This window comes from Myotis brandtii, unplaced genomic scaffold (assembly GCF_000412655.1).
Source record: "Myotis brandtii unplaced genomic scaffold, ASM41265v1 scaffold253, whole genome shotgun sequence".
Taxonomy (NCBI): Eukaryota; Metazoa; Chordata; class Mammalia; order Chiroptera; family Vespertilionidae; genus Myotis; species Myotis brandtii.
Window position 1 is genome coordinate 1,735,375 of NW_005359590.1, and position 12,582 is coordinate 1,747,956.

General features: G+C 43.5%; 1 protein-coding gene across 8 annotated transcripts in view; it reads left to right on the forward strand.

Moving 5' to 3' along the window:
* The first annotated feature begins 7,357 nt into the window (after positions 1–7,357).
* TRIM9 (tripartite motif containing 9) overlaps positions 7,358–12,582 on the forward strand; it is a 95,982-nt gene continuing 90,757 nt past the window's right edge. For 3 of the 8 annotated variants that reach the window (XM_005867889.2, XM_014541000.1, XM_005867890.2), the window contains exon 1: positions 7,518–8,544. In XM_005867889.2, coding sequence (XP_005867951.1) covers positions 7,723–8,544 — 822 coding nt within the window. In that variant the 5' untranslated portion in view covers positions 7,518–7,722. Of the gene's footprint in view, positions 8,545–12,582 lie in introns of all 8 variants that reach the window. The other 5 variants (XM_014540999.1, XM_014541002.1, XM_005867891.2 and 2 more) reach the window with 4 other exon arrangements.

Here is a 12,582-nt window from a genome sequence, read left to right on the forward strand (position 1 = left end):
AGGCAGGAAAAAATATTTTCAGACTTACAAAATGTAGAGAAATTCCCCAGGAAGACAGCTCCAGAGAACATTATAAGGAGCAATGGCATTGGAACTGTATTGGGAAGCTTAAGGAGAAAGTAGCTATGATTTCTAATAGGGACAGAGTAAGTGATATAAAGTCAGATTAACACTGTCATGTATAAAGTAGAATTCCAAAATACAAAATCAGAACGTGGTATTCTGACACCCTTTCTCCTTGTTCATACATACAAATTCAAGTGAATATATTTATACCGAGGGGTGTGTGGATTGTTTTGGTTGCTTTTTAACAAAAGAGAATCATAATATACACATTAGCCTGCAACTTTCTTTTTTTCATTTGACAGGATATTAGGCTAATCATATAGATCAGTATTTGTACATCTAGGTGTTTTTAAAAATGTGTGTGTGTGTGTGTGTGTGTGTGTGTGTGTGTGTGTGTGTGTGTAAAACACATAGTACTCATAAACTTAGTTTACATAAATGGGATATCCCATATGCTGGAAAAGTGGAATTGGTGCTTTTTAAAAATATATATTTTAATGATTTCAGATAGGAAGAGAAAGAGAGATAGAAACATCAATGATGAGAGAGAATCATTGATTGGCTGCCTCCTGCACATCCCACACTGGGTAACAAGCTGGCAACCCATGCATGTTCCCTGATGGGGAATCCAACCATGACCTCCTGATTCATAGGTTGATATTTAACCACTGAACCACAGTGGCCGGCCAGTGGCTGGGCAAATTGGTGCATTTTTAGTGACTTCCACACTCCCCTCCATCTCCACCTATAATCCATCTCTTCAAAGCCCCAGGTAACCATGGTTTACAAGTTGGTGTGCATGCTAAATAAGTTTCTCTGTGTTTGTATAATCATATGCATATTTATGTAGAGGTGCTTTGAGCAGGGTCATTTTTAACCTACCAAAACCAAAATCATCTTGTATACAATCCTGTGTATCTTCCTTTTCTAAAGCAGTAACACCTGATGGAAATCCCTCTAAATCAGATTCTAACCAACTCATTCTTCTGTAATGGCTTAATCATATCCCATGGTACACATGCAATATAATTTATTCAACCATACACTGTCAATGAACATTTTTGATTTGTTTTTTTCTCCTTTGGAGACAATATGAACCTCTCTCTATAAGTATTCTTTTACATATGAATGCTTTTTTAGCATATAGCTTCCTAGTAAAGGAATTGGTAAGCTGAAGTTTTTAATTTTATTAAATATTTATTGTTAAGTTTAATAGACATTTCCATACAGCTTACTTAGAATCTTTACTTACAATTAATTGACCATAGATATGTAAGTCTATTTCTAAACTGTATTCTATTTCATTGATATATATATATATATGTCTATCCTTAAGCCACTCACAAAACACGTTAATTGCTATAGCTTTATACTAAGTATTAAAATCAGTATAAATTTTTCAAGTAGGATCTTTTTCAAAATACTTTTGGCTGTTCTAGCTTCTTTGCATTTTCAAGTAGATTTTTAGAATCTGCTTGTCAATTTCTACACTGCCCCTCCCACCAACCAAAAAAAAAATTCCTTCTGAAAATTTTGATTGGAATTGCTTTGAATCTATAAATCAATATGGGGGAAATGTCCATCTTAACCATTGAGCCTGCCAATCTATGAACATGGCACATCTCACCATTTATTAAACCTGCCTTCAATTTCTCTGCAATGTTTTGTAATTGTCAGTGTTTAGATCTTAAACATACTTTAATTCAATTTCATGTTCATTGATGCTGTTGTGAATGGTACAGTGTTTAATATCAATTGCTAAATTGTGCATTGCTTGTAGAAAGAGATAACATTGATTTTTGTATATTCCACAAGTTTTCTTCACTCTGGCTGAAGGGAATATGAATGATTTCTGGCCCTATGTGTATAGGACTGTAATTCCTGAGAGAAAGCAAACAAAGAGGTGAGTCCTGCCTTCAGTCAGGCTTTCTACCCAACGGCAATTTCCAGACTGTGACCTGGGAAAGAGGAACCAAGCAAAGCCCACCAATCTGCCTGACTTGAGGAGACAGATATTGGATTTAGAGAAGGTCAAGGAAGCTAGAATTTGCAGAGAGGAAAGAACTAGACAATATTTCAGGTGTCTTGGGGATTTGCTTGGGTCTTTAACTGAACACAATGCGTGCATGTGTGGGATGGACCTCTCACAGGTTGGGCAATAACTTCTGAGGAAAGAGCAATTACTGGAATTGTAATACAAACAATTCTTCTTCCCCATCTTCAGCATGTTCTTTTTTCCCTCAGAGTTCAAAAATTGTATCTGTAGATGCCTAGGTCTTTTTTCATCCAAGTCATCTGTAATTCTAAAATCCTTTCAATCTGGCCCTGACCGGTTTGGCTCAGTGGATAGAGCGCTGGCCTGCGGACTGAAGGGTCCCAGGTTCGATTCCGGTCAAGGGCATGTGCCTTGGTTGCGGGCATATCCCCGGTGCGGGGTGTGCAGGAGGCAGCTGATCGATGTTTCTAGCTCTCTATCCTTCTCCCTTCCTCTCTGTGGAAAGTCAATAAAAATATTTTTTAAATAAATAAATAAATAAATAAAATCCTTTCAATCTGTAATCTCATCTCTCTCTTGGATTCAGGAAAATTATTGTTTCAATTGTGATTTTTCTTCCATCTGTACCTTTTTCTCCTTCTGGGATTCCTATTACTCATAAGTTGGGGCTCCTGGATTTATCCTCCAACTCTCTTACCCCGATACAAGACTCATTAAACCTCCATCTTCCAAGATTCTCCTGTCTAACTTTTCCAAAAGTATTAATAATATGTTACTTATAGTTGGAAATACTACAAAATTTGAATAAGGCCATCATCCAGTAGTACGAAATAAGCAAAACACTCTTAGTTTACTATGATAATTGCATAATTTAAAAAACAAAGGAATACCAACAATAAATAAATATGGAAATTATTAAAGGATGGCACAAATATAGCAAGTATAAAATTAAATGTTGATGGGCTAAATAACCCCATTAAAAGAAGTTTCCTCTGAATCTCTTTTGCAATAGAACATCATCCCCATCAATTTCCAAATAATGCAAAATTGTACAAAACACATCCAGCAATATCATTAATCACAAAGTAAATTCAGCACTTTTTAACTTTGTGTCAGAGAATCTTAAAGTGCCAGAGTCTAAAATCAGCTCCTTTCATTGATATTTCTCCCCCTACAACTAAAGATTGGTAACTCCAGGAGAGAATGAGGGGAGATGCTTTCTTCTCTGAGTGTCATTCTTTAGAATTAAAGAGACTGTTGTGTTAATAATTAAGCATTGTAGTCAAAAGCAAATAGGAAACCACCTAAAATTTTCATTGGTAAACTTTTGTCCTTTTAAAAATGAGAAAAGCTGCTAGGACATTTTAAATTTGTTCAACTCATTGCTAAAGAACCTCATGTGGGTGAATAGAAAACAATCAGGCACTTTACACAAACAGGTACATCTACACTCACCCCAGGAGTGATGAAATAACAATCCTTGTGCTTCAGAGCATGGCTGATCACCAGCTGGAAGAGAGAAGATTTTCCCTATAGTATTTTTATAATATCATCAATTATGCTCAGACTAGAGGCCTGGTGCATGAAATTCATGCCTGGGTATGGTCCCTAGGCCTGGCCTGTGATCAGGGCCATCTTCCCCAGCTGCCCGCAGCCGGCCAGGTCCCCCACCACCACCCACCCCGGTACCCCATTCACCATCGGGTGATCGATGCCTGACAGCTGGGGGCAGGAAATGAGAGGTCGGCTGTTCCCACCTGCTCACCAGCCCCACCCCTGCCGCAGTGGCAATCAGGCGATCGGAGCCTGCCGGCCGGGGAAAGAAACCAAGAGGTGGTCAGTGCGCCTCATAGTTACTGGTCCAGGGGTCGTTCTGGTTGTTCTGCCATTAGGGTCAATTTGCATATTACCCTTTTATTATATAGGATGCTTATTTCCCTTTAGACTCATTGGGGGACTTTAAAGTCCATTATGGCCAAATAGTGCAACAGGAAGGTAAAATCTTGAAAGATTTACAAAAATTTTTAAATAAATTAATTCAAGAAAAATAATAAACCCTCAGGGAAGGTAAGCAGAACAGCATAGAAGTGAACAAAGATCATTTTGGGGTATTTTATCACACCCAGAGCATGGCATAGAGTAGAACTCAGAATTTGTTGAATGAATGGATGAATGAACAAATGGATGAATGAACAAACTTACATGAGCCTGGGTTCAAATCCCAGTCTCACTGATATTGACATTGAGTACTTTGCTAATCCTCAGTTTACTCATCTTAAAAATGGGGATAAGTATGTCCACCTCTTCTTGTTATTACAGGATTGAAGTAGGTAATGTGTGTTAGTGAATAAATCCAGTGCCTAGTGCAGAGCGAACAATCAACAGATAACAGTCATTTAAGAGCTTTCCTGGAATTGACTTAGCTAATTCTTGACCAAATAGATCTCACAACTAAATCATCTCAATGTATTTCATAATAGATCTAATATATTTATATTGCCTTTATTATAAAACTGTATTCTATTGAGTCTTTGTGAAACCCATAGCATATTACAATACAGACATTCCCTACAACTATCCTTTATTTTGAACTAAGCATACATTTTCTGCTAATAAGCAGACCTCTTAGATCAGGGGTCCTCAAACTTTTTAAACAGGGGGCCAGTTCACTGTCCCTCAGACCGTTGGAGGGCCGGACTATAGTTTAAAAAAAACTATGAACAAATTCCTATGCACACTGCACATATCTTATTTTGAAGTAAAGAAACAAAACAGGAACAAATACAATATTTGTATTTGCATGTGGCCCGCGGGCCGTAGTTTGAGGACCCCTGTCTTAGATGGTGCCTCGTTTGGGCTGAGATAACAAAATACAATAGACTGAGGAGCTTATAAGCAACATAATTTTCTTTCTTCCAGTTCTGGAAGCTGGAAAATACAAAATCAAGGTGCTGGCAGTTTTGGTATCTGGTGAGGGCCTGCTTCCTCATATGGTGGAAGGAAGCAAGGGAGCTTTCTTGTGCCACTTTCATAAGAACACTAATCCCATTCGTGAAGGCTCTGCCCTCCTGACCTAATCACCTCCCAAAGGCCCCCACCTCCTAATACCATCATCTTGGGAGTTAGGATTTCAAGATATGAGTTTTGGGGAGACATAAACATTCGATCTATAGCAGATGGTATCCTGCGGTAAGTAAAGTTCAAACTCATAAAAAGAGTAACAGCTGCTCACCTTGAAATGTCCAAAGCCTGGGCTCAAGGCTATTACGACTTTTGGGCAAATGCATACAAAAGTCATGGAAAGGATTGTAAATTATGAGTGGTACTAACACCTCTAACAGTTTCTTAATAATTACCTTCTTGTTTTTAGCAATTCTCTTGGGACCCCTAAAATAGATGTATCCTATAGATACAGATGTTCCAAACCCACATGAAGAAATTCTATGTAAACAGAATACATAAGCTTTTGGATGCTCTGAAAGTCAGGTTAAAAATAAATCATATAGCATTTGTGGTCAGTGTAACTTTTTGTTGTTTATTTGTTTTGTTTTGTTTTGTTTTTGTTAATTCTCACCTGAGTATATTTTTTCTATTGTTTTTTCAGAGAGAGTGGAAGGAAGGGAGGGGAGAGAGAGAGGAAATTTCAATGTGAAAGAGACACAAAGATGTGTTGCCTCCCACAGGTGCCCCCACAGGGTCAGGAGGGAACCGGCAACCTAGGTATGTGCCTTTGACCAGGAATCAAACCCTCGACCCTTTGGTGTGCAGACCGAGGTTCTAACCACTGACGCAATGGCCAGGGCAGTGTAACTTTAAATAACAATAAAAACATTTTCCCCAAACAGTGATCAAGTGCTGTTTTCATTTATAAAAGTGTGGAAAGATAACCTAGTTTATTGGACTATTTCTCCAAGGGCAGGGTTATAAAAAGTTATTTTTTTTTTCTGGGCAGTAAAGTGGCTTTAAATGTAACTGCATATAATCAAATTATCTCATTTTTGGAAGATAGAAAATTGGAACATTTCTTAGAACTTAGGAAGAGTTTTTGTTATTTCATGAATCATTCACAAAAGGCAGCCATGTCACTATGTCATTTTACTCAAAGATTTTTCTTTCTTTTCTTAAAAAATATATTTTTATTAATTTCAGAGAGGAAGGGAGAGGGAGAGATAGAAACATCAATGATGAGAATCGCTGATCAGCTGCCTCCTACATGCCCCCTACTGGGGATCAAGCCTGCAACCTGGGCACGTGCCCTTGACCGGAATTGAACCCGAGATGCTTCAGCTGCAGGCCGAAGCTCTATCCACTGAGCAAACCAGCCAGGGCTTTTTTTTTTTCTTTTCTTTGTTCTCTATCATAAACTCACCAGTTCTGCAGGCAAGGCGCAGGACCAGATATCTCCAGCAATGTTTGGGGAGAGGAAGAAGGGTGCTTAATATATGAGGACTAATACTAGAACCCTCTTCATCTTCTTCCCCCGCATCACCATCACTTAAGGAAACAGAAAGAACTCACCGTTCTGAAGCTGTGGTAAGGCCACGTGACATTGAATAATGTTGATTGGAGCCAAATATTGAGACTCCACAGCGACACAGTGATTTATCCGGAGCTGCTGAACTATGGGAGCGCAGGAACAGGCAACCCATTCCTGCCTCGACTGAACCAAAGGTCCTTCCGGCTCAGTGCAGAGAGCACGGCGAGAACACAGCTTTGGGAGGCAGGGAGCCTGAACAGGGGACAACAGAGGCTCCTTTCACACCACACCTTAAGCAGCCTCTGTGCCCAGCCCGAATTTAAAGCGGGAAATGAAGGGGCATAGATGTGAATTAATACAAGGAGCCTTTACATCAGTCACCTAGTTTAACTCTAGGAAGTCGATATTATTAGGCACCAGGGACCGAGGGTGAGACTGGAAGAGACTCTTGCCCTGGCTCCCGCCAGGCGCCGTCAGACTCCCGGGATGCGGGAGCGCCCGGGGCAGGCTTCGGCGGGTTCACGAGGGGGACAAAAGCCCGGCTGCCATACAGAAACCCGGGCCTCAGCGAGGGCCTGCCGAGGCTGCCAGCAGCGGAAGAAGAAGGGGGCGTCTGCTCAAAGCCAAACACAGACTGTTGGCGAGAAGCATCAGCCCCCTCCGCCAGCCTCCTCGTTGCGGGGAGGGGTTTCTCACGCCCCCCGCTCCTGGGTGACTGCACCGGAGTCGGAAGAAAGCGGGACGAGGGATGAGTCATAGCGCCCAATTCCTCCTTCCGAGTCCCCTCGCCAGCCCACGCCAGCCCCCTCCCGGGATCATGCAGCGGGGAGCGCAGACTTCCCCCGTCCTCAGATTCTCCACCAAATCCACTCCAGCCTGCGGAGGAGGGGGAGGGACGGGGCGTTTGGCCAATAACAGCTTCGCTTTCTTGCCTGCCGCCCAATAGACCGCTGTTTACAGGCAGGGGCGGGACTAGGAGGGCAGAAGTGGGCGGTCCCGGGCTGGCCGGGCGCCGCGGTGCAGCAGCTCACAGGGAGCGCGTCTCACAGGTAGTCCGCGCCTCGGCGACGCGGGACTCGCTGCCGCCGCTGGCCAAGGTGCTGGACACTACCTACCTGTCGGCCACCTCGCCAGCTCAGTTGCCCGTTGCAGCCGCGGCTGCCTCGCTCCCACCCGGGTCCCCATGGAAGAGATGGAAGAAGAGTTAAAATGCCCCGTGTGCGGGTCCTTCTATCGGGAGCCCATCATCCTGCCCTGCTCCCACAATTTATGTCAGGCGTGCGCTCGCAACATCCTGGTGCAAACCCCGGAGTCCGAGTCCCCCCAAAGCCGTCGGGCCTCGGGCTCCGGGGTCTCCGACTATGACTACCTGGATCTGGACAAGATGAGCCTGTACAGCGAAGCGGACAGCGGCTATGGCTCCTATGGGGGTTTTGCCAGCGCCCCCACTACTCCGTGCCAGAAGTCCCCCAACGGAGTCCGCGTGTTCCCCCCGGCTATGCCGCCACCGGCCACCCACCTGTCACCGGCCTTGGCCCCGGTGCCCCGCAACTCCTGTATCACCTGCCCCCAGTGCCACCGCAGTCTCATCCTGGATGACCGGGGTCTCCGTGGCTTCCCCAAGAACCGCGTCCTGGAAGGGGTAATTGACCGCTACCAGCAGAGCAAAGCCGCGGCCCTCAAGTGCCAGCTCTGCGAGAAGGCGCCCAAGGAGGCCACCGTCATGTGCGAACAGTGCGATGTCTTCTACTGCGATCCGTGCCGCCTTCGCTGCCATCCGCCCCGGGGCCCCCTAGCCAAGCACCGCCTGGTGCCTCCGGCCCAGGGCCGCGTGAGCCGGCGGCTGAGCCCGCGCAAGGTCTCCACCTGCACAGACCACGAGCTGGAGAACCACAGCATGTACTGCGTGCAGTGCAAGATGCCCGTGTGCTATCAATGCTTGGAGGAAGGCAAACACTCCAGCCACGAAGTCAAGGCTCTGGGGGCCATGTGGAAACTGCACAAGGTGAGTCCCAAGAAACCCACCCCTATCTCCCCGCGCCTCCGATCCCTCGGTTTTGCGCAGACAGTCCTCCTCTTTTGCGCACAGTGCATCCCAGCGGGGGCGCAATGCAGGTGCCTACAGCATTTGCTTCCCCCGTCTGGTGCATTGCAGGAAGCGCAGGCGGATCTTAAACCGAGCACACTGGAGTTGACTATCCCCAGAGAGTTGTTGCGGGGATGCCTTAGAGCGGGTCTCCCGGGGGCGTTGCGGGTGATCCAGGCGCAGGGCGCCCCCTCTCCGCAGCAGACGTGCCGCTTGCGGTTGAGGCCAGCGTGCGGGAAAGCGCTGCGTGACTGGGCAGAGCAGCACCAGTGCCCAGGGCCGCCAGGGCCGCTCCAGGGCAAAGCAGGCTGCTGGGCTCTGGCCATGGTCCTTGGGGAGCAGGTGGGGGCGGTTGGGTGGCGAGGACCCCGGGGGCTGGAGCTGTTAGATCGGCAGGCGCCACAGTCTCCGTGGGGGCGAGAGAAAGCCACGGGCGGAATACTGATGAGTCCGCGCGTGCCCAGACGCCAAGAACCTGCTGGAGGGGCTGCCGTGGGGGCCGGTGCTTTGCGCTCGGGAGGCAGAGGAGTGAGGAGTGGGGTGGGGAAATCCTAAATGCTATGGTCGCCTTGGCACCTGGGCCTGCAGGCTTAGATTCCGACCCTCCCCAGGGACCTGTGGCTGGAGTAGCTGGACCTGAGGTTAGGTGCAGTCAAGGCCTGAAGGCTGGGCAAGCGTCTCTCCCAGGGTCACCCCGTCCTGCCAACCTCCCACCCACCCGTTTGTCCAAGATTCAATCCCTTTCCTCTGTGTAAACTTTGAGACACCTGTTACCGGATTTATCTTTCTGGTCTCTTTTGATGGCTTCCACCAACACCTACATGACTTGTTCCCCTTTGACCTGCCTCATCGATGTCATTTCCTCCTCATTCCCTCTGCTCCAGCCACAATGTCCCTCCTGCTGTCCCTCAACCAGCACCAGGCACCTTCTGGCCCCAGAGCCTTTGCATCAGATGCTCCCTCAGCCCAAGGTGCTCTTCCCCAACGTGCTATCCCCATATCAAAGTGGCTCACTCTCTTGCCTCCTTCAGATCTTTGCTCAGATGTCACCTTTGTCGGCAGATCTTCCTGACCACAGTTGCTGCCACCATCTCAGACATCCTTTCGTTTCCTTCCTACTTTATTTTTCTCAGTAGAAGTTATCACTATCTGGCATGCTATATGTTTTAATTGTGTTCTTTTTGTATGTCTGCTGCTTCCCTCCTCTCCCTCCATGCCCATACCCTAGAGAATAAGCTTCAAGAGGAAAGAGATCTGCCCTGGCCAGTCTGGCTCAGTGGATTGAGCATTGGCCTGCGGACTGAAGGGTCCCGGTTTCCTTTCTGGTCAAGGGCATATGCCCAGGTTGTGGACTCAGTCCCCAGTGAGGGGTGTGCAGGAGGCAGCCGGTCAATGATCCTCTCTCATTGATGTTTTTATCTCTCTCTCCCTCTCCCTTCAATACATCAATAAAAATAATTTTTTAAAAAAGAGGAAAGAGATCTTTATAATGTTATGTCCATAGGGCTTGGAAGGAAGGGAACCATTCTTGAGATGTACATAAATGTGGCTTCTACTTTTTAAGTAATCCATTCAGTGGGGGTGTGAAGGGTAGGGCAGGGGTTCCAGATTGTTGTAGGGAGGGTTTCTTCACATCATTTCATTGCAAGCCCAGGGATAAGGCAGGGCCTAAAGATGGTGTTCAGTCCCCTCAGCTATGCCCCCACTCAGGATTTCCCAGCATTCCTTAGGCCTGGCCTTTGAGAGAGGCCATTGATATTTTATTTACAGAATAAAAAAATCACACACACCACTTTCAGCAATCAGGGAGGGTTTCTCAACTCAATATTAATTGCACACGATCCACATTTACAGTCATTTGTGTTCTCACATATAACCTATTAAACCATATTAGTCTTGCTGGAGATCTAATTCAGCACAAATTTGAGCTCCACTAGGCACATGCCATTATTTTGAAAATGCTTCAATTTAAATGTTTTTAAATGACAATTTTGAGTGTTTTCAAAATTTAGTTCACAGTCAGTTTTCATTTAATTGTGTGCATTCACTCTTAAACTGCTATGCTGAATTGCCTTTCTATCCTTGGAACTAAGAAATTAATCACCCTATCTGGAAAGAAGAACTTGGAGCCACACACTAATTAGGATGGTCAAACAAGAGCATTATTTTTCTGTGAACAAGAGCCTAAAGTACTTTATCCATTAAGACTAAAAAAAAAAACCTTTATACCTGTCTAGCCCCATGCAGATTTGAAATGTTAAACCATTTGTTTTATCAGTAATGGGAAGCTGTGAGTAGACTCTGTAATATGGACTGGTTTGAAATTTAGATGCCTGCTAAAAAAGAATAATGTTCAAGCCCTTGAGATTTAAATAGGCTAAGAAGGGAATATTGGTTTGCTTTTTTAAAAGATAATTTCTTCTCTAATCTTATGCAGATTTTTTCCAAAATAGTAAATAGTAAATAGGTATAAATTTGGTCAGTCAATATCAGGATTATTAAACTTCCAAGAAAAAAATAAGGAAGAAGAATGACAGATTTTAACATTCACTTACCATCTGTTGATGAACAACAAACATTACTCCCCCATGTTATCTGTTTAATAGGGTAGTTAATGTGTTAACGCTTGATCTTTCTCATATAGTTAATGATACCTCTATCCTCCTCACAAAAAGCTCATGGGCTGGAATTTTTATGCTCTTTAAGACATAAAAGAACAAAGATTTACACTAACTAATTCTCCCAAAGTTGGACAATTAGTTCTCTACACAGGTGATTACTAGACCCGAAAGTTTTAAATTAACAGTCTACCATGTTAATTAGCCATTTCTAATGATAAAGAAAATCTTATCTATAATAATAAAAGCATAATATGCTAATTAGACTGAACAGCTGAACGACCTTCTGGACGAAGCCAGGGCTGCGAGGGCCAAGCCCCTTTCACGAATTTTGTGCATAGGACCTCTAGTGAATAAATATTTCCCTTGGACACTAAGTCATTATCTTACTCAAGAAGAAATGACTGAAGTTATTTTTAAATAATTTTAAAAACTAGTTAAAATATATCTGTTGTCAATTGACCAAATTAAAATACTTTTCAGACATATATGACCTTCAAAATCCATGAAAATTGCAATGCAAGAAGAGGCATTAAAAGATAAATATCTGCTATTAGTTTTTATTTAGTATCAGCACTTGCTATGTTCCTTTATCCAATTTAGGTTGGTATAAAGAATTGTACACACACAAAACAAATCATTTTGTAGATACTTTCAAATAGATCATTGTAATCATTATTATTACTTTGTAATTTTTAGCAATTCACATTCCTAAATCTAACATTATTCTTGATTCCTGATGTGTTTTATCAATTATTGAATCAGTGATATATTTGTGGCCAGCTTTGTGTTTATGCTGTTGAGCAAGGATTTACTTTTTCTTTGCATCCTAAACACTGACTATTCATTCATTCTCAAATGTTATTTCTATCTTCTTTTTTGTTGTTGTTGATGATGATTTGCAATTTACAACATTTTAAAATAAACTGTCAGTTGTTATGCTTTGTTTTTCAAAGTATCCTGGGGAAAAAATATCTGCTTTGCAGTATGGTGACATCTCGTCAAATATTTCTGTAGGAAAATGTGTTATTTAATGTAACTAAAGTGATATTCAGTTAACTATATATCAACAGTAAACACAACATAATCTAAGACATTACCGTGGTAAATGTAACAGGTAGCATATGTTCATGTTTTTTAATTTTTAAAAAGTTTCCTTCTAGTCCAATCAGAACATTCTGTGTGCAATGTAAACATTCTTAGAGGCATTAAGGAGAATGTTACAGATAAACAAAATTTTTCTCTTTGTACTGAGACATAATGGAAAGAACTAGATGACAGGAGATCTGGGTTCCAGATCTGATGTTACCACTTACTTGCTGGTAACGTAAAGCAAGTC